Source organism: Macrotis lagotis, chromosome 1, assembly GCF_037893015.1.
Source record: "Macrotis lagotis isolate mMagLag1 chromosome 1, bilby.v1.9.chrom.fasta, whole genome shotgun sequence".
In the NCBI taxonomy this organism is placed as follows: domain Eukaryota; kingdom Metazoa; phylum Chordata; class Mammalia; order Peramelemorphia; family Peramelidae; genus Macrotis; species Macrotis lagotis.
Window position 1 is genome coordinate 508,526,936 of NC_133658.1, and position 22,455 is coordinate 508,549,390.

Sequence of the window (22,455 nt, forward strand, 5' to 3'; positions counted from 1 at the left end):
ATACTGACCTACATTGGTGGAGAGAGTTTACTCATCAAAAGAGTTCCCCATAACCCTGAACTCAGAAATCCAGGGCACTATTCCTATCATGATAAACAAATATAAAGTTGAATTACCTGGTCAGTGACAGAGGAAGAGGATTGAAAGGAACAAACCTGAAATAATAGGAAAAAACAATTATCACACTATGTACTAGGAGTTAGGTGATTGAATGTTCATTAGATTAATCTGGTACTGCCAAGTAATCATTATAATAGTGTCTATGAGAATATATTTAATTCCTTCCATAGTTTAATTGGTTTTTAAAAATTTTTATTTAAGGCAATGGGGTTAAGTGATTTACCTAAAGTCATACATCTAGGCAATTATTAAGTGTTTGAGGCTGTATTTGAACACAGGTCCTCCTCACTCCAGGGCCAGTGCACTGTGCCACCTAGCTGCCCCTCCTAGTTAAAGGAAAACATACTTAAAGAAAAGCTAAAATTTCATGACAGCAATTTAATGAAATCCTTCTTACTGTTAATTTATTGGAAATTAACAAATTTGTTCCTAGGATTGAATATATAGAGATTAGTTGTCACATTTCTTTCAATGGGAGATTATCAAATAAAACCCAGAGATCTTTTGTAGATATAACTTTGTCTTCAGTTGCAATTAGTTTTACCATAAGTTAGCTGATTCTAGAAAATAAGTACACACATTTGAGTATAGGAATACATTCTGCTTAGATTATATGTTTAGTTCAGATTATTGATACTAAGGGAAAACAATATAGATTTTTTTGAATGTTCTGAATATTCTGAAAGGGTAATTAGGAATAACCATAAGAAAAGGAAAATTTTTGAAAGAAAAATGCCAAGACTTTTTCATTTTCCTCCAGTCAGGAGATAAGATTCACTCATTTTTACTTTGTACTGGAAGATCCTACAATGAATCAACTGTTCCATAACTCAATTTTAGAATGCTGCTATGGGGCCATGATGCTGTGGAACATCACAAGACATGTAAGACCCTGGGAAAATCACTATGGCAGCAACCAAGCATGGGAGAAATCTTAGGTCTCCTGGATCGAGAGAAGATGTTGAAGACCATTCTTCACTTCCCACAGAATCGAAGACTTCTGCTAATGGAGGTACTATTCAAGAGCTGTTTTTACCTCTTTTTGATGGGGGGGAGATACTTCTTTTGACCATACCATAGGGATAACACATTTTCTAATGGCCTTGTTTCTTATATTGCTGCAAATCATCAATGTATTTCTTGAAGAAATTTTCTGTGTTCACTAATACAGAGGTTCAGAATCATTTTCAGTCTATTCCGATCTCCACTCTCATATGTTCATGAAGTTTTGTTGAACCTAAGAATGTCTTCATGTTTATTTGATCCTGTTTGATGCAGCTCTGTTCTACCCTTAAACTTTTTTGTTACTTTAGAATACTATAAGAATCTGTGATCTCATTGATGCCCTCTTCCAACCCATCGTTGCCTTGTGTCTTTTGTCTCTGCTCTCTCATAAGTGCAACATAAGGGGTCCAGCTAAGATAACTGAATGACATCTAGTTGTATGTCAGTCAAGTAGATATTCACTGGTTATCCTTACTCTTACTACATGACAAACCCAATTTTTTTGTCATAGTTAATTTTGTTTTACATTTCCTGTTGATATTCACCAAACAACTCTATTTTCCTCTGAGTGATACTAAATTTTAGAGATTATGATATTCCTTGTCTTGAAATCACAGAACATCACCAGTAAAATATTGGTATTAAAAATATGGGTCTTCATTTCAGGGAGAAGTTTGTGTCCTAATTAAAGGAACTCTGTAATTTCTCACTGATATCTAGCCTGTTCTAACACTTTCTTCCATTTACAACACTGGGCCAAAGCAGGGTTGTCCTGGAGTCATTTTCAGAGTGGCCCAAAAGAGCTAATTATTAAATTTTCTATGTGAGCCTTTATGTTGAAAATTGATAAATACTACAAGTCAGGGCTTAATTTATTATTTTGATGGTTATCTAGATTTAAGATAGTGACTGAAAAACTGTTAATAGGGATTAAACTTAAAAAGTATGTCTCGAATACATTTTTGGTAGAGCTGCGTATTAAACATTTATTAGCACCATCCTGCTGCAAAATATATATAATAATGAAGGAGCTCTATCAGGTATCCACTCCTTTGTGTACCCAGACTGGACAACTGGCAACCTATGTAATACTCATGAAATATGTAGCTTATTAATAGTTACTTTTTAAAAATAATGGTAATATTTTAATGCTTTTAAAGTCTTCCTATCTGTTTCACCCCAGAACTAGTGGCCATGAGCTTCTAAAATTATGAAAAGTCATTGAGTTTTCTGGGATGACATAACACTTCAACTTAAGACTTTTATTTTAGTTTTGCTTTTTCTATTTTAGGATGCACAGGAAATATTTAAAGACAAAACTAAAGTAGACTTTGATGAACTTTATGACCCTTGTTTTCTGCTTCACCTCTTCAGTGAACTTACCAGACCAGGTAAAGAATATTTTCTCTTTACAGACCATTTTCTGCTGTCTACTATTTATGCCTAATCCAGTTTACATTATTAAACTCGCTAATCAGAAGATGTTCTCAATAGAAGGCACATTAACAACTGCATAGTCTGAACATTAGCAACTACATAGTCTGATGCATGCCTGAACAAAAAAACCCTCTAGCATCCATTCCCCCCACCCCAAGTAGCTAGGCATTTAATTTGTTTGTAGATTTAAAATTGGAAGGGATCTCATCAACTGCTCTGGGCCTCAACTGTAAAACAGGATAATAATTTTTATTAAACAGTATTTAATATGCAAGATACTCAGGTTAATAGTCTTTTATTTATTAAGGAGAATTACCTTGGTGCAGAGGGAGAGACAGCTTGGGTCAGTGAAAGAAATGTTTCCCTTGGAGTCAAAGTACCCAAATTCCAATCTCAGCCCTGCCTCTTAATATTTGGGTGACTGGGAGCAAATACCTTAGTCTCCTTGTGCCTCAGTTTCTTTATCTGTACAGTGAAGCATTTGAATTATATGACCTCTGAAGTTCCTTCCAACTCCAAACCTGTTATCCTTTGTGCATAGAATTATACTGGATGTTGGGAATGCAGTGATAACAATGAAACAGTCCTTGCTCTTTAAGAAGCTTGCATTCTACTGAGGATGGGGGCCATTATTTACATATTTGCACAGTAAATACAATTTTTTTTAAAGAAGGATTTTATGTATTTTTAGTTTTACAATTTTTCCCCCCATTCTTGCTTCCTTCCTCCCATCCCCCACAGAAGGCATTCTGTTAGTGTTTACATTGGTTCCATGTTATACATTAATCTCAGTTGAATGTGATAACAGAGAAATCATATCCTTAAGGAAGAAATATAAAGTATGAGATAGTAAAATTACATTATAATGTAATGCTTTTTTTTTTTTCTAATTTGACAGTAACAGTCTTTGGTCTTTGTTCAAAGTCCATAAGTTTTTTCCTGGATACATATGGTATTCTCCATTGCAAAATTGTCCCTGGTTGTTGCACTGAAGGGATGAGCAAGTCCATCAGGTTGATCATCACCCCCATTTTGCTATTAGGGTGTACAATGTATTTCTGGTTCTGCTCATCTCAGCATCACTTCATGCAAATCTCTCCAGACTTCCCTGAATTCCTATCCTTCCTGGTCGCTAATAGAACAGTAGAGTTCCATGATATACATATATCACAGTTTGTTAAGCCATTCCCTAATTGAAGGACATTCACTTAATTTCCAATTTTTTGCCACAAACACAGCTGCTATAAATATTTTTGTACAATTGATGTTTTTACCCTTTTTTATCATCTCTTCATAGTATAGACCCAGTAGTGGTATTGCTGGGTCAAAGGTTATGCACATTTTTGTGCCCTTTGGGCATACTACCAAATTGCTCTCCAGAAAGGTTGGATAAGTTCACAGCTCCATCAACAATGTATTTGTGTCCCAGATTTCCCACATCCCTTCCAACATTGATCATTGTCCTTTCTGGTCATATTGGCTAGTCTGAGTGTGAGTAAATACAATTTTTTTAAAATAGATTTTTTTTCCAAATAAAATTTTATTTGATGGGGGATGATTTTCCTTTTTTTTATTTTAGAAAGGTTTTATTTTCAGTTTTACAATTTTTGCCCCAATCCCACTTCCCTCCCCCCACCCCCACAGAAGGCAGTTGTTAGTTTTTACATCATTCCCATAGTATGCATTGATCTGAGTTAAATGTGATGAGAGAGAAATCATATCCTTAAGGAAGAAACACATAGTATGAGATAAAGAAGAATTACATAAGACAATTTTTTTTAGTTTTTTTTTTTTGCAAGGCAAATGGGGTTAAGTGGCTTGCCCAAGGCCACATGCTAGGTAATTATTAAGTGTCTGAGGCCGGATTTGAACTCAGGTACTCCTGACTCCAGGGTGGGTGCTCTATCCACTGCACCACCTAGCCGCTCCGACAATTTTTTTTTTTTAATTAAATTAAAGGTACATAGAAAGTCTTTGGTCTTTATTCAAACTCCACAATTCTTTCTCAGGTTACAGATGGCATTCTCCATCGCAAATATCCCAAAATTATGCCTGATTGTTGCCCTGTTGGTATGAGCAAGTCCATTAAGGTTGATCATCACTGTTAGGGTATACGATGTTCTTCTGGTTCTGCTCATCTCACTCAGCATCAGTTCACACAAATCCTTCCATGCTTCCCTGAATTCCCGTCCCTCCTGGTTTCTAATGGAACAATAGTGCTCTATCACATACATATATGACAGTTTTTTTAAGCCATTCCCCAATTGATGGGCATTCCCTCAGTTGCTGTTTCTTCGCCACCACAAATAGAGCTGCTATGAACATTGTTATACAGGTGATGTTTTTACCCTTTTTCATAATCTCTTCAGGGAATAGACCCAGTAGTAGTATAGCTGTATCAAATGGTATGCACATTTTTGTTGCCTTTTGGGCATAATTCCAAATTTCTCTCCGGGAAGGTTGGATGAGTTCACAGCTCTACCAACAATGTATTAGTGTCCCAGATTTTCCCACATCCCTTCCAACACTGATCATCCTTTTTGGTCATATTGGCCAGTCTGAGAGGTGTGAGGTGGTACCTCAAAGATGTTTTAATTTGCATTTCTCTAATAATTTGTGATTTAGAGCAATTTTTCCATATGATTATGGATTGCTTTATTTCCTCAACTGTAAATTGCCTTTGCATATCTGTTGACCATTTGTCATTTGGAATATGCTTGTCTTTTTTTTTTAATTTGACTCAGTTCTCTGCATATTTTAGAGATGCATCCTTTGTCAGGAAACACTAGTTGTAAAAATTGTTTCCCAATTAACCACATTTCTTTTGATCTTGATTACAATGGTTTTGTCTGTGCAAAAGCCTTTTAATTTGATTTAATCAAAGTTATCTACTTTGTTTTTAATGATGTTCTCCTTCTCTTCCTTGGTCATAAATTGCTTCCCTTTCCATAGATCTGACAGGTAAACTATTCCTTGGTCTTCTAGTTTACTTATAATATTTTTTTTTATGTCTAGATCCTGTATCCATTTTGATCTTATCTTGGTATAGGGTGTGAGGTCTTGGTCTAATCTAAGTTTCTTCTATACAAACTTCCAATTTTCCCAACAGTTTTTAACAAAGAGAGAGGTTTTATCCCAATAGTTGGACTCCTTGCGTTTATCAAACAGCAGATTACTTTAAAATCATTTCCTGCTGTTGCGCCTAGTCTGTTCCACTGATCCACCACTCTGTTTCTTAGCCAATACCAGTTTTGATGACTGATGCTTTATAATATAATTTTAGATCATGTAGGGCTTTTTTTTGCACTTTTTTTTTTCATTAAATCTTTGGAGATTCTCAGCTTTTTATTTCTCCACATGAATTATAATTTTTTTCTAACTCATTAATTTATTGGAATTTTGATTGGTAGGGCATTAAACAAGTAGTTTAATTTTGGAAGAATTGTCATTTTTTATTATATTAGCTTTGTTTATCCATGAGCAATTGATATTTGCCCGGTTATTTAAGTCTGATTTTATTTCTGTGAGAAGTATTTTGGAATTGTTCTCAAAAATTTTCTGAGTCTGCCTTGACAGGTAGACTCCCTGGTATTTTATATTATTTGAAGTTACTTTGAATGGGATTTCTTTTTCTAACTCTTTCTGCTGCATCTTGCTAGTCATATATAGAAATGTTGAGGATTTAGGAGAGTTTATTTTATATCCTGCAACTTTGCTAAAATTGCTAATTGTTTCTTGTAGTTTTTTAGATGATTTTTTGGCATTCTCAAGGTATACTATTATTGTCATCTGCAAAGAGAGTTTTGTCTCTTCCTTCCCTATTTTAATTCCTTCAATTTCTTTTTCTTCTCTTACTGCGGAAGCTAACATTTCTAATACAGTATTGAATAATAGTGGTGATAGTGGGCATCCTTGTTTTACCCCGATCTTATTGGGAATGCCTCTAGCTTCTCCCCATTGAATGTAATGCTTGTTGATGGTTTCAGATAGGTACTGTTTATTATTCTAAGGAACAATCCATTTATTCCTGTGCTCCCTAGTGTTTTTTTAGTAGGAATGGGTGCTGCATTTTTTCAAAAGCTTTTTCAGCATCTATTGATATAATCATATGATTTCTGATAGGTTTATTATTATTATAATTAATTATACTGATAGTTTTCCTAATATTGAATCAACCCTGCATTCCTGGGTTAAATTCTACTTGGTCATAATGTATTATCCTAGTGACAACTTGTTGTAGTTGTTTTGCTAAGATTTTATTTAAGATTTTTGCATCTATATTCATCAGGGAGAGATGAGATCTATAATTTTCTTTCTCTGTTTTGACTCTTCATGGTTTAGGTATCACCACCATATTGGTGTTGTAGAAAGAGTTAGGCAGAGTTCCATCTTCACCTATTTTTCCAGATAGTTTATATAGAATTGGAACTAGTTGTTCCTTAAATGTTTGATAGAATTAACTTGTGAATCCATCTGGCCCTGGAGATTTTTTCTTTGGGAATTCAATAATGACTTGCTGAATTTATTTTTCTGAGATAGGATTATTTAGGTATTTAATTTCCTCTTCATTTAACCTGGGCAACTTATATTTTTGTAAATATTCATCCATTTCATTTAGATTATCAGATTTATTGGCATAGAGTTGGGCATTATTACTTTAATTTCCTCATTGGTAGTGAGTTCACCTTTTTCATTTATGATACTAGCAATTTTGTTTTCTTCTTTTTTTTAATCAAACTGACCAAAGGTTTATCAATTTTTATTTTTTTTTTTCATAAAACCAGCTCTTGGTTTTATTTATTAGTTCCAATAGTTTTCTTGCTTTCAATTTTATTAATTTCTCCTTTAATTTTTAGAATTTCTAATTTGGTATTTAATTGGGAGATTTTAATTTGTTCTTTCTCTAATTTTTTAGTTGCATATTTAGTTCATTCATTTCCTCTTCTCTAATTTATTTGTATAAATATTTAAAGATGTGATATATCTCCTGATATCTCCTTGGCTGTATATCCCATAAGTTTTCATATATTGTTTCATTATTGTCATTATCTGGGATGAAATCATTAATTCTTTCTATTATTTGTTATTTGATCCACTCATTCTTTACAATGAGGTTATTCAGTTACCAGTTAGTTTTGGGTCTGTATCTTCCTGGCCCAATATTGCATGTGATTGTTATTGCATTATGATCTGAGAAAGTTGTATTCACTATTTCTGCCTTTCTGAAAATGATTATTAGGTTTTTATGTCCTAGTACATGGTCAGTTTTTGTCTAAGTGCCATGTACTGCAGAAAAGAAAGTATATTCCTTTCTATCCCCATTCAGTTTCCTCCATAGGTCTATCATGCCTAGGTTTTTTAACAATCTATTTACTTCCTTAACTTCTTTCTTGTTTATTTTATGGTTAGATTTATCTAAATCTGAGAGTGGTATGCTGAGGTCTCCCACTAGTAGAGTTTTGCTGTCTATGTTTTCCTGTAACTCCTTCAACTTCTCCTGGGAATTTGGATGCTGTACCATTGGGTGCATACATATTTAGCATTGAAATTACTTTATTGTCTATGGTACATTTTAGGAGGATATAGTTTCTTTCCTTATCTCTTAATAATGTCTATTTTTGCAGCTGCTTTGTCTTAGATAAGGATTGCTACCCCTGCTTTTTTCACTTCAGCTGAAGCAAAAATATATTTTGCTCCAACCTTTTACTTTACTCTATATGTATCTGATTCAGAGTTTCTTATAAGCAGCATATTGTAGGGTTCTAGTTTTTTAATCCACTCTGCTATTTGTTTATGTTTTAAGGGAGAGTTCATCCCATTCACATTCAAAGTTATAGTTATTCTTTATTGCATTCCATGTTATCTTTCCTCTCTTTGTATTTTCCCCTTTTCCCCCTTTATCTATATTCCCCAGTATTTTGTTTTTGAATTCTGCCACCTTCAGTGTTTTTGCTCTGCTATATCCAACCCCCCCTTTCCTCCGTCCCTTCTTGATTCCTCCTTTCCTCCCCCTCCCCTTTTCCCCTTTAACACTTTAAAGGTAAGATAAGTTTCTTAAGTTAACTGAGTGTATGTATGGTAACTTTAAGACAATCTGATGAGAGTAAGATTCAGGTGGTTCTCACCTCTTCCCTTCTTCCCCTCTATTGCAATAAGTCCTTCATACCTCTTAATGTAATAAAATTTATCCCATTCAGTCCCCTCCATCCTCCCATCTCTTTTCTGTCCTCCTTTTTAAGGAGGTATTATTTTTAGATCCTTCTATCTGAGTCAAAGAAAGGTCATGAGTGTCCAACACTCTGTTTTCTCTACTAAAATTATATTTATTGAAAATTATTAGTTTTTCTCCCAGGTAAGGATTTATTCAGTTTCATCTTATTGGATAACTGTTTCTGAAATAAGTCATACATAGCCATCTCTTCTGGCTAATTAAATTCTCTCTAATAGATAACAGAGTTACAATTCTCGAGAGTTGTTTAAGTTTTTCTTCCAGGTTGGGATATTGCAGTTTTATCTTATTTGATAACAGTTTTTCCCCCCTTCCTCCTCCACACCCTTTTTTAAAATTTTACCTTTTCATTTGTCTGTTGAGTCACTTGTTTGAAGTCCAGATTATCTATTAAGCTCTGGTCTTTTCATCAGGAAAAGTTGGAAGTCTTCTATTTCATTAAATGTCCATCTTTTGTCCTGGAAGATAAGGCTCAGTTTTGCTGGATGATGGATTCTTGGCTGCATTCCAAGCTCCCTTGCTTTTTGGAATATTGTATTCCAGGCCCTTTGATCCCTTAATGTTGATGCTGCCTGGTCCTGTGTAATCCTTACTGTGGCTCCTTGGCATTTAAATTGTTTCTTTCTGGCTGCTTGCAGGATTTTGTCTTTTATCTGATAGTTCTGGAATTTGGCTACAATATTCCTTGGTGTTCATTTTGGGATCCCTTTCCAGAGAGGATTGATGTATTTTTTTTCTTTTTTCTTTTCTTTTTTAAAGTTTTATTTTTTTTGGCCAGGCACAGCTAGGTAATTATTAAGTGTCTAAGACTGGATTTGAACTCAGATACTCCTGTAGGTGCTCTATGAACTGTACCACCTAGCCACTCCTCAATGTATTTTTTCAATCATTATTTTGCCCTCTGGTTCCATGATATCAGGGCAGTTTTCCATCACTAATTCCTTTAATATTAAGTCCAGGCTTTTTTTTCTCTTCAGTGTTTTCAGGAAGACTAATAATTTTTAGGTTATCTTTTCTTGATCTATTCTTGAGGTCAGTGGTTTTACTGATGAGGTATTTAACATTTTCTTCTGTTTTTTCAATTTTTTGGTTTTGTTTAACCAGTTCTTGTTGTCTCATGAAGTTATTGGTTTCCATAGATTCCATTTTTTTTTTTAGGGAAGAATTTTCTTCATTTACCTTTTGCAACTCCTTTTCTACTTGGTCAATTCTGTTTTTGTAAGAGTTTTCCCTTTGTTTATTTGAGGTTTTGAGAGAATTATTTTCTTTTTGCATTTGTCCAATTGTATTTTCCGAGGATTTGTTTTCTTGTTGCAAGGTGTCAATCTTCTCTTGGGTTTCTTTTTCCCAAATTTTCCAATTGATTTTTAAACTCCTTCCTGATTTCTTCAAGGAAATCTTTCTGTGCTAGAGACCAAATCCTATTCTCCTCTATGTCTCTCTGAATTAGGGTCTTTTCTTTCTAGGAATTTTTCTATGGCCCCCCCGTTCCGCTGGCCTTTCTTCATTTTCCTAAGATCTTGTGGTGGGGGGCTGATTCACAGAAGTTTGGTGTTGGGGGGCTGGTTCACAGAAGTTTGGTGTTGGGATCCCTAGAAGCTTTACCCACGGAGTATGAGCTAGCCAGTAGGTAATGCTGGAGGCTTTGCTCACTGAATGGGTGGGTAGGAGGTGTTAGAGACTTTTCTCCCTGGGTGTAATGTCTCCTCTTGGCCAATGGGGGGTGCTAGAGGCTGGAACCTACTCTGTAGCCTTTCCTGAAAGTCCCAGACTGTCAGCCCACGGCCACGCCTGTACACTCTGGTTGTTTCTTAGAGTGAAGTGATTCCCACAGTGAAGTGATTCCCACAGCAGAAGCCCCCAGGACTGATCTTAGATTAGTCCTGTTCTTGCCCCTCCCCCACTGGCTGTGGGCACTCTGCACTCACTGCACCTCCAATCCCCGAAGACTGACCTTGAGGTCCGTGCTCTTTTTCTAGCTTCTGTTTCTGGGTTATGTCAATAGGACTGCCATTAAAAAATTTATTTCATATTGTTTATGAGGGAAGATCAGGACCTGACTTCTTTCCTCTATTTTGGCTGGAAGTCCAGTAAATGCAGTTTTGAGAAAGGAGAGAGCATGTCCAACTGGGAGGATCATGGAGAAGATTATATGGGGAAATGTAACCCCCTGAGGCACCTTAGAGGAAGTAAAGGATTCTGAACAGCAAAGATGAAGGAAGATATTATAGTTGTGGAGGGCAGTACAAACAGATGTTGTTTCATTAAGTCATCGGTTTCCATAGATTCCATTCTTTTTTGGGGGGAAAGAGTTTTCTTCATTTACCTTTTGCAACTCCTTTCAGGAAACATTGGTGATGCAGTTTGACTGGAATATAGATTACATGAATAGTGTTAAATAAGTCCAGAACAATGTGGAACCCAATTGAAGAGGGTCTTAAATTCCTGAGTGAGGAAGGAGTTTGTGCATTATTTTGTAATTAAAAGCTTCAAAGTCACTGAAAATTTTTGAGCAGGCATTAACATCATCAGATCTGTGCCTTAGGAAGAATTGTTTTATCAGTATTGGGCTCTTAGCTGTATGAGCAGACTATATTGTTGTAACCTCAAGGAGTTTTGAAGAGAAGTGAAAGATGTCAACAGGGTAGAAAAAATGATGAGCCAGGTGGCAAGAATAAAGGAACAGATGGACAGCCAGAGAATTCTACTGGCATCCTCCTTAATGTTGGCCTATAGAATGTTTTGGGCAGGGAGTCTCTGGGGAATTTTTGGGAGAACATAACTAGTCGCATAAGATGTACAAGCATGGAAGGGTTTGCAGGCTGCATGGTTAAAGTTAACTCCTGAGATTACAGATATATTGTAATAGTGTGGTTACTGGAGGTAGCTTTGCTGGTGGTAGTAAGTAGTAATATACTTTTTGAGCAGGCAATAATGTTGTCAGACCTGTGCCTTAGGAAGAATTATTTTAGCAGTATTTTGAGTTAGAAGGTTAGAGATGGGTTAGAGGATGAAAAACCTCTAAAAAGAATTTTAAAATTATAAAGGCTCCTGGCTGTATGAGCCAGAGTGGTTATAAATATATTGTGAAGATCCTTTCTACTAAATTTAAAGACTTCATAAATTGTGGCCATAAAAAAAAATCCCTTTCCAAGCTGTTCAACCTTCCAGGGTTGAGTTCTAATTTAGCTAGATTGCTTCAAGGATGGCAGAAGAATATTTTGTATTTGACCTGTACCTGAAACCTTTCCAGTGTGTTTTTCCCCACTTTTTTCCCTTTATCCATATTCCCCAGTATTTTGTTTCTGAATTCTGCCACCTTCAGTGTTTTTTCTCTCCTATATCCAGCCCCCCCTTTTCTCCCCTTTTCCTTTGTCCCTTCTTTTTTCTCTTCCTTCTCTTGATTATGCTCTGTTAGTATAACCTTTTGAGAACTCATTACCATCTCTAAATTATTGAGTTATCATTGTAAAATTTGATCAGTTTATAATAATCATTTAGGTGGCACTGGACCTAAAGTCAGAAAGAGCTGAGTTTAAATCCTACCTCAGATACTTAATGATTCTGTGATTCTGGAGAAGTCATTTGATTTCTTTAAGTTTCAGTTTCTTCATTTGGAAAATGGAGATTGTAACAATTAAATGAGTTCAAGTTTGTAAAGCCTTTAGCAAACCTTAAAACACTCTATAAATGGTAAATGCTATTTATCCTAAACTTCATTATCATTATTAAAAATTATGGCAGTAATATGAGTTCTAGCTCTGACCCTTCATCTCTGGACCTTACTCATTTGTAAAAATGTAAAATGTAAAAATGTAAATTTTTTTGTAAAAATGTAAAAAAATAGCAATGAGTATATTTATTCTACCTTTCCCCAAGTTTGTTGTACGAAAGCAGTTTTTAAAACAAAGAACACTGTATGGGAGGACTCTTAGAGGACATCTAATCCAGCTCCCTCATTTTATAAGTAAGGAAATTGAAGTTAAATGACTTTTTGAAGATCAAAAAGTTAGTTAATAGCAGAACTAGGTCCCTGTCTCATTCTCTTTTTGCTCCTCCCTCTATTCTTTATAGTGAAATAGCATTTCCTTTAAAAATAATTAGAGCTCAGGGTGGCTAGGTGGCGCAGTGGATAAAGCACCATCCCTGGAGTCAGGAGTACCTGGGTTCAAATCTGTTCTCAGACACTTAATAATTACCTAGCTGTGTGGTCTTGGGCAGTTCACTTAAACCCCATTTGCCTTGCAAAAACCTAAAAATAAATAAATAAATAAATTAATAATAATAATAATAATAATAATAATAATAATTAGAGCTCATCAAGTATTTTGATAAATGAACAAGAGATGCAAGTGCAAGTAAGCAAGGCAACCCTTCCCTTTAAGAAGCATTCATTCTAATAAAGACAATACATAAAGAAGAGCCTGTTCCAGGCTGGAGGTGACCAAGCATGGAAGCCTGATTCCAGGTCAGAAAATGTAGAAAATCCAGCTTCAGGGCTGGAGTCCAGGTGGCAAGGGGCTGATTGGGAAGGGATTGAAAATGATGCAAACACCAGTGATGAATATGCACTTTTAATTGGAAATACAAAACATTTAGATCATGTTGGCAGAAGTTGCCTAAAGTCTCAAATAGAAGTCAAAAGTATCAAGAACTGAGTCTAATTTTTTTAAGCTAAAAATAATATGCTTTATTTGCTTCTGCCTTTTCCCTGGTGACTATGTAGCCCTGTACCAGGATATTTATTCCTCCTCTTTGATTTCTGGATGGTACTGTGTCTGCTTTCATTATCCTCCAGGAAGCCTTGTTTGGCTTCTTCCTGTAAGGATTTTGCTTAGTTACTCATGGTTGTGTTCCTGGTAGCCCTTTGTACATAGAGGCACATGTCTTCAGAGAAAGCTCAGTTTGAAGATGAATGGCTGTGTGCTTGTCCATTCTCTTTGGAACCTTGGCCTAGAAACAATTCAGCCAAGATTATTTAATAGTGACAATGACAGATTTTTTTTTCCATGATGGATTCTTAGTTCCATAGAATTGGATTGAAAATTTCTAGATTATTTTTCACAAATTGAAGGGACATGATGATAGACTCAACCAGTGTCAAAGATTCCCACTTCCCATTCTAATCCTTCACACCTGCCTTCATTGAAGTGATCACAAGTCACACTGCTTTTGCAGTCTTGTTAAAAGGGTGGCAAAGACATCAAATATCTCTGGAATCTTACCATCCCCCAGTTTTCCCATGTCTCTGAGGGTTGTGACTCTCTGACAGTTCACTGAGAAAAGACCTTGTCAAAGTCATTTAAATTCAACCTTCAGCCTGATAAGCCTGTCAGCAAAAGTCTTTAGTTGTACTTTGCAAGGTTCTTTAAACAAATGATGTCACTGATTGTATTAAAATTTTTTATTATTATTATTATTATTATTAATAGCTCATCATTTGGCAACTGTTTGCATGTTTTGAACACCACAAGGACAGCTGTTTCCCCACAGAAGCAATGTTACCAAAGTGAGATTTTTTTTAAAAGTGCCAGGGTAACCATAAAATAAGGACTCAGGATTTCCTCTGGGTCACATATATTAATATATATATTAATAGGAAAGTATCAATGATTACTCAAAATAATCCCACCTAGTTAAAGAAATCCTTTTTTCCCCTTGGAAATGAAGTCTTAGATGTAATACATTGCTGGGTTTTTACTCTGTTACCTGAGGGCCATTCTAGCTAAGTTCAGAGAGGCTCACCACCAGGTTCCTTGGGTACATTTAACTTATCTCATTTGGTGCTTCTCTAAAAGTGTTAGAAAGTTCATTCAGATTAGCAAATAAGAGCTTTTCTCTGGTCAAACTTAGAGCTTTCATTATTGAAGGGCTCCTTTATTGTAAAGTTGTGATATAGGGCACAGAGTCCAGAGTTTGAAGTTTGACTCTGACATTTAATATCTAGCAAATCATTTAGCTTATTTGTTTCTCAGTTAGTTTTTTGTAATATTAGGATAATACTACTTAGATCACAACCTATGGGTGCACTTTGTGAAGTAAATTTGAAAGAGCATTGCTAATCCTATCACTGAATTCTGTTGAAAGGTCTTTTCAATCTGCTAATCTTATGTCCTGTTCCTAGTTATGAGAAGAACTCTTTTATACAAACAACTCACTTCCTCTATGTGCAAAAGAATAATCAGAAGGCTTGATTAACAAATAAAAACTCAAGATAAATTAATTATAATAAAAGAGTACCTGACTACAATTTGAGGAAACCAGATCACTTGGCCTGGACAAGCTATATTCTTATAAATTACAGGACTTGGAGCTTGACTTTGATTCATGGGGAAAATTCTAGAATTTTTTGGTAGAGAACTGGTTCATGAACCCTTGGAAAAGAAAGGATTTACAAAAAGCCAGGATGCGTCATGAAGGGCTAACTTTATTTTCATTTTTGAAGGATTACTAAACTAGTGCATGGAAGTAATGCTATGGAGATAGTTTACCTAAATTTTAACAATTTTTTGAGAAAGTCTTGTATTATTCTTATGGAAAAGATATCTGTGAGCTAGGTGCTAATACATTCAAATAGACTTAGCACTGATTGAATGACCAGACACTTAAGAGTTGTTAATGGTTTTAGTATTTACTTGCCAGGGGTCAGCTAGGTGGCGCAGTGGATAAAGCACCAGCCCTGGAGTCAGGAGTACCTGGATTCAAATTCTGTCTCAGACACTTAATACTTACCTAGGTGTGTGTGGCCTTGGGCAAGCCACTTAACCCCATCTGCCTTGCAAAAACCTAAAAAAAAAAAGTATTTGCTTGCTAGGAGATCTACATGAAACTCTCAGGGCTCTTTGGTGCACTTTTATCAGTGATAGATAAAGGCATAAACAATGCTAATCAGGTTTGCTGATAACACTAAGCTGGGAGGGGGAACCAACACACTGAATAATAAAGTCAGGATTCAAAAAGATTGTCTTGATTGGAACTTTGGGATGGATACAATAAAACAAATTCATTAGAAGTAAATGTAGTCTACATTTGTGTTCAAAAAATCAATGCCACCAATACTAGATTGAGGGAATCGTGATTAGGCAGCAGCAATGTATAAAAATGATTTGGTGGTTTTAGTGAAGTATAATTTGAAGATGACCTAGCCATCTGTTAAATCTGTTATGTGAATCAGGAGGATGGCATGGTGACCAAAAAAATTAAAGTGGCATAATTAGAGTCATAGTTTTAAGAAGAAGGAGGTTCATGAACCAGTTCTTTACCACTTCTAGAACTCCATGTTTAGTTCTGGGTACAATAGTTTAGGAACTACAATATTAAACTTGTCCAGCAATAAGTGTAAGTAATATATGTCTTGTAGAACAGAGATTAAACTAATTCTTTTTGTCATGGGGTTGGGGGGGGGATCACAAACCATGGGTGAAAATTAAAAATGTAAATGAGGTTTGAGATCAAGGAAAATGTAATAATTAGAGTTCTCCAAAAGTATACTTCACTACTTTGGAAGGTAGTGAGTTCTCCATCTTTGTAGGTCTTCAAGCAAAGGCTTGTCAGGTGAGTTCTATTGAGGATTCTTTTCTGGCTGTGGATTAGACTAGATGGCCATTGTGGTCCTTCTATCTCTCAAATTCTGTGATCTTGTGATTTTATTGAACAAAATTTTTCAATTTCTAAATTCAGTTCAATTTCACTGAACATATATACTCTGTGTAAGACACTTGTGCTAGGCCCCGGGGTTTCAGGGAGTAGATATTATAACCCTGCTCCTTGATCTGGACTTAGGATTTCATGTTTTAGGAGGATACTCCTTCTGTCAAAGAAGATTGGCAACTTTTTTTTTCAACTTAGAGTGTTAGAGAGTTGGAGTTGCCTGGGCACTGAGTTCAGTGGTTTGTCCAGGGTCACGCAGCCAGTATATATCAGGGGTAGAACCTGAATCTATATCTTCTAGACTCGGAAACCAGATTTCTGTTATACCATACTACTTCAATAACATTGTTTTTTTGTTTGTTTCCTGTAGAATTCGTAGTGGATTGTTACAAATTTGTTGATTCCAATGCCCTGGGCCTCACAGTTTCTGCCCTTAGCAGCTATGATCCTCAGATGCGAGCAGCAGCTTATTATGTCTTGGCTTCCTATTACTCCCATTTGGAAGGGGCTCGATTTCGTGAACAGCCACAGGTAAGATCAGTCATGCCAATGGAAGTAGTCTTAGAGAACTGGTTCTCCAAAAACAAATTATGGATGAATGTAGCCCTGAAGTTTTATAGAAATGGAGCAAAAACCCTCCTTTGTAGAATGATTTGGAAAACTTGACTTTGAACCACAAATCCCTATTTAGTTTGGGAAGATACTTTTGGTCTCAACTTTACAGATCAAATAGTTTTCCTTCCCAGTCCCCCAACTTGACAATTGGGTCATCTGACTAGACACTGGCCTCCTACAATAAAGAGTATATGGGGTTACAGTGTTCTTCTACATTCTTATATGATTATATTAAGGGAAGATTTGGAGGGGAGTAAAAAAAAGAAACGGGAAGGATGATAGAAAGGGAGAAGTGAAAAGAGTGAGGAAAATTACTAATGGGAGAAGGTGGGAGAGTAGAGAATGTGGGAAAACAAAATTCTGGCAGTAGTTGGGTTTCTTAGAGCACAGAATTGTCCTTGGACAGTTATTTGAGTCATAATGGAGTCAGTTGACTAGATCTGCAGTGAAAAAAGAGGATATACCATCACCAGCATTGTTTCTATTATTTCCATAGCCAAGGGAGTGGCTAATTCTGACTTAGTCTGCCTTAGACAAGAGCTGACATTCTGATTATAGTACAAAACTTGCTCTCATTTTCCTAGGATACTTATTTCTCTTTCTATATTGTTTTTTGCCTTCAAGCTGCTCTATCTCTTGGACATAGTGCAAAATGGAATAAAAAAACAGAATCTCAGATTCACCTACTCCTTGACTCTCTTTATTGCTAAAACTGCCTTGCAGATTCTGAAACCAGGTATTATTAGTTCAATTCTGTTTGTAGTATAAATTTAAAATGAAGGCTGATCATAATGCTTCATAAATATTTGAATTGGTATTAAGATTTGTAATTTAAAATTGCTTGGGAAAGGTAACTAATACCAGGCCTAAAAAGAAGTAGGATTTTTAAGTAAGAAAATATGATTCATGGGCATGATGAATAATGTATTACTTGCATATTTCCCTCTCCTTGTGGTCACTGATACCAGGTGGCATCACACTTTGATGTGGGAGTGGGTGTGTTTGGCCTGTCATTGGACCATTTTCCCCCTTGTGGAACTTGTGAGAAGGTAATATGAGATTTTTGTGATGTTAGAACTTGACCTGATGGGGCAGCTAGGTGGCGCAGTGGATAAAGCACGGCCCTGGAGTCAGGAGTACCTGCTCAAATCCAGTCTCAGACACTTAATAATTACCTAGCTGTGTGGCCTTGGGCAAGCCACTTCACTCCATTTGCCTTGCAAAAACCTAAAAACAAAAAAACAAAAAAAAAAAAAAAACTTGACCTGAGAGATCATTTAAGCCAATTCTCATTTTATAGGTGAGGAAACTATGATTCAGAAAGGGGAAGAATTGCTTGTCCAAGGTTACAAGGCTATTTAGTGACCGAACTAAGATTATTAATCAGATCTCTTGATTTTCTCCTATAGAACATGCTGTCCCACCAGAGGAAGTTCTTGAAGGGAAAAAATATGTGATAGATGTTTAACCTTTTTTTGTACAGTAGAGGAAAGTATGTTAGAAAATGTTCTATTGTTACAAAATGACCCCTAAATAAAGTGAATACATAATAATAGCTAGCATTTATTTGAAGCTTTAAGGTTTACATGTACTATTTCTTAATCCTCTCTACAACCCTGAGGTAAATGCTTTTATTAACCCTGTTTTATGATTGAAAAAACTAAGGCTGGAAAGGTTATATAACTTCACCCATCTAGTAACCATTTGAGGTACAATTTGAACTCTGGTCTTGTTCATTTTGAGTTCAGGTTCTATCTACTACATAGATAGTATGTATTGCTTGTGGGAGGAGAAAAAAAACAATCTTGCACTCTGTTTTAGCTAAAACAATGAAGTATAATTTTTAAATAATTCATAAGCATTCTGTTTGAAGAGAATTTGACAGAATTCCTCCTGCTTGTCAGAAAATCCCTCTGCCCTGAACAATTTCCCATTCATAATAATTACAATATTGATTAAAGAAATTCTGCAAAGTTGGGGGGGTGATTTAGATAACTCCACCTAATTTGTTTAAAAGGGCATTAATTCAGAAACTTGAATTCATCCTGGAACTTCTGGAAGGAGAGATGGACAGAGATCATTTATCAGACACTTGACTCTGCCACTCGTGCTTTGAAAACACATAAATGCAAACAAGATAGCCCCTTCCCTCAAGGAGCAGTCTAGTGGGTTGGAGGAGTTGAAAACTTGTGGAAGGATGATTATAAATAAAAGACTTCCTGCTCTGGGGGCAAGTTGACTACTTAGTAGGAGGTAAAGTCTAGAGTGAAAGAGGCAATGGAAAGTAGAGATTTTGCTCTATAATGCCCAGGGCATTGAGCATTGAAATCCAGAAGATTTAGGTTCAATTTCTACCTTAAATATTTATGTACTGAGGGCAGCTAGATGGTGCAGTGAATAGAGCACCGGCCCTGGAGTTGTTAGGAGGACCTGAGTTCAAATTTGCCTCAGACACTTAGTAATTGCTTAGCTGTGTGACCTTGAGAAAGTCACTGTTAATTCTATTGCCTTAAATAAAAAAAAGTTTTATTTTGAGTTTTACATTTTTTCCCCCTAATCTTACTCCCTCCCCCCATAGAAGTCAATTTGCCAGTCTTTACATTGTTTCCATGGTATACATTGATCCAAATTGAGTGTGATGAGAGAGAAATCATATCCTTAAGGAAGAAACATAAGAGATATAGCAAGATCAGACAATAAGATATCAGTTTTTTTCCCCTAAATTTAAGGTAATAGTCCTTGGTCTTTGTTCAAACCCCACAGTTCTTTCTCTGAATACAGATGGTATTCTCCATTGCAGACAGCCCCAAATTGTCCCTGATTGTTGCTCTGATGGAATGGAATGAGCAAATCCATCAAGGTTGATCATCACCCCCATGTTTCTGTTGGGGTGTACAGTGTTTTTCTGGTTCTGCTCATCTCATTCAGCATCAGTTCATGCAAATCCCTCCAGGCTTCCCTGAATTCCCATCCTTCCTGGTTTCTAATAGAACAGTAGTGTTCCATGACATACATATACCACAGTTTGCTAAGCCATTCCCCAATTGAAGGACATTTACTTGATTTCCAATTCTTTGCCACCACAAACAGGGCTGCTATAAATATTTTTGTACAAGTGATGTTTTTAACTTTTTTCATTATCTCTTCAGGGTATAGACCCAGTAGTAGTATTGCTGGATCAGAGAGTATGCACATTTTTGTTGCCCTTTGGTGGTAGTTCCAAATTTCTCTCCAGAAAGGCTGGATGAGTTCACAGCTCCACCAGCAATGTAATAGTGTCCCAGATTTCCCACAACCCTTCCAGCAATGATTATTATCCTTTCTGGTCATATTGGCCAGTCTGAGAGGGTGTGAGGTGGTACCTCGGAGAAGCTTTAATTTGCAATAAATAAATTTTTTTTAAAAAGATATTTATGTACTTCATGATCCTGGACAAATCAACCTCTCTGTGCCTTGCACATATATCTACTTCATTGTGTTTTGGTGAGACTCAAATGAAATATTATGTGTAAAGTACTTTCCAACTCTGAGATGACTATTATGTGTGAGATTATGACTTATTTGCAAACTTTAAAGTTTTGTAAATGCAATATATTATTATGTTGTATCTGCCTATATGTGTATGGTGAGAAATTAGTGCAACAAATGATAAAATAATGTCTCTGATAAGGCATGGTTTGTGTTGTCTTTTATTTTTCCTCAGCCCTGAACCTTTTTTTTCCTATAATGATGAGGATCAGGCTTAAGATTAATAGATGAGTCTGTTGAGAATGTAAAGTTAAATTGTCTTATTTCTGGCCTTTCATTAACTGGAAATCTTTGTGTAACATTTCTGAACTTGGAGAAAAGGAGACAATAAGCTCTTTGTAAACTATAAAAAGCACTATGAAAATTTGAGAAATCTGAAGGATATGAAAACACCTTTAATACCCTGAAATATCAGTATCACTGGAGGAAGATTACTTTAATTACATTAAGTTCTATTTTAAAGTGAGTTCAATTGCAGTCTTTGAAATGTGATTAATCTTGTTATGTTAGAAGAAAATTCTGCTCCTAACCATAATAGAAAAAAGAATACCTTGCCATGTGTGGCTATTGAGGCTTACCATTTTAATTAACTGCTTGAATCTTGTTTCCAGAGGAGCACATGTACATGAAGATAAACAAATTTCTTTTGTCACATCAAGACTTATATTTGAACAAAGTGCCGGGATTCTATAACTTTTTCTACAGCTCTGACTTAGAGGTAATTCAGTTTAACAAATATTATTTAAGCACTTAGTAGAGGGGATACTAGAGCCAGCTATATGATTCAGTACATAAAATACTAGACTGGAGTCAGGAGCATCTAAGTTCAAATCTGATCTCAGACACTTACTAGCTGTGGGACTTTGGGCAAATCACTTAATCTCTGTTTTCCTTAAATCATTGGAAAAGGAAATGGAAATCCCTCTGACATCTTTTTCAAGATGGCAAAAGATGGTATAGTTCACAAAGCCGTGAAGAGTTGGATAGTGATAATGCTTTTGAACTACTTTGGGCCTCTGGTCATTGAAATATTGCAAGTAAGAGTTAAGGGATGTTCAAATTCACCAGTATTTTGATTCCTAGATTTTTTTTTCTTTTTGGTTTTAAAGTTGGACCAATAAGCCTTGAAAACTCTTTGTATAATTCTAATAGTCTGATATTTTTTTAAACTGAAGCTTAGATTTTTACCAGGCACCTGATGAAAATTCCTGAGTTAAATAAAACTGGGCTTAAATAGTAGCTGCCATTCTGTCTTTTGCTTGTTGACTTGGTCCTTTGTTTTGACCTGAGGGAATAAAATCTAAAATGAGATGGGGAAGGACAACTATATTTCATTTTGATTTTGTAATCCTGGCACCTACTAGTGGGCTCAAAAATTCCACCTACTTTGGGTTTAAAGACAAGGAGTAGGAGCGGCTAGGTGGCGCAGTGGATAGAGCACTGGCCCTGGAGTCAGGAGTACCTGAGTTCAAATCCAGCCTCAGACACTTAATAATTACCTAGCTTTGTGGCCCTGGGTAAGCCACTTAACCCCATTGCCTTGCAAAAACCTAAGAAATTAAAAAAAAAAGACAAGGAGTGAACTTTTAGTTTCATTGGTATTGGGAAACTCCCAAGGAGAAAGAAAATTTCCTTTTCAAACAGCAACTACTCTGTAACTTAGGAGTTTGAAAAATTCTATAACTTAGGGGATTGCCAAGTTAGAAGGTCAAGTGACTTCCTGACTTTGTGGTTGTCTCTCTTCTGTGCTACACTGACTCTCACTGAAAGAAAATAGATACTACAATCAGAAATCAGTGCAGTTATTGAAGTCTATTAATCTCTTTGAAAATAGTATATTACATTGGCGCCTATTTGCAGTTTGTGGGTGG

General features: G+C 35.9%; 1 protein-coding gene across 3 annotated transcripts in view; it reads left to right on the forward strand.

The window, feature by feature from the left end:
• The window catches only part of URB1 (URB1 ribosome biogenesis homolog), a 107,269-nt gene that overhangs the window by 70,557 nt on the left and 14,257 nt on the right, over window positions 1-22,455 (forward strand). For all 3 annotated transcript variants that reach the window (XM_074214114.1, XM_074214115.1, XM_074214116.1), the window contains 5 exons: window positions 961-1,132; window positions 2,417-2,516; window positions 16,812-16,972; window positions 17,681-17,792; window positions 21,196-21,302. In XM_074214114.1, the coding sequence (XP_074070215.1) occupies window positions 961-1,132; window positions 2,417-2,516; window positions 16,812-16,972; window positions 17,681-17,792; window positions 21,196-21,302 (652 nt within the window). The remainder of the gene's footprint in view (window positions 1-960; window positions 1,133-2,416; window positions 2,517-16,811; window positions 16,973-17,680; window positions 17,793-21,195; window positions 21,303-22,455) is intronic.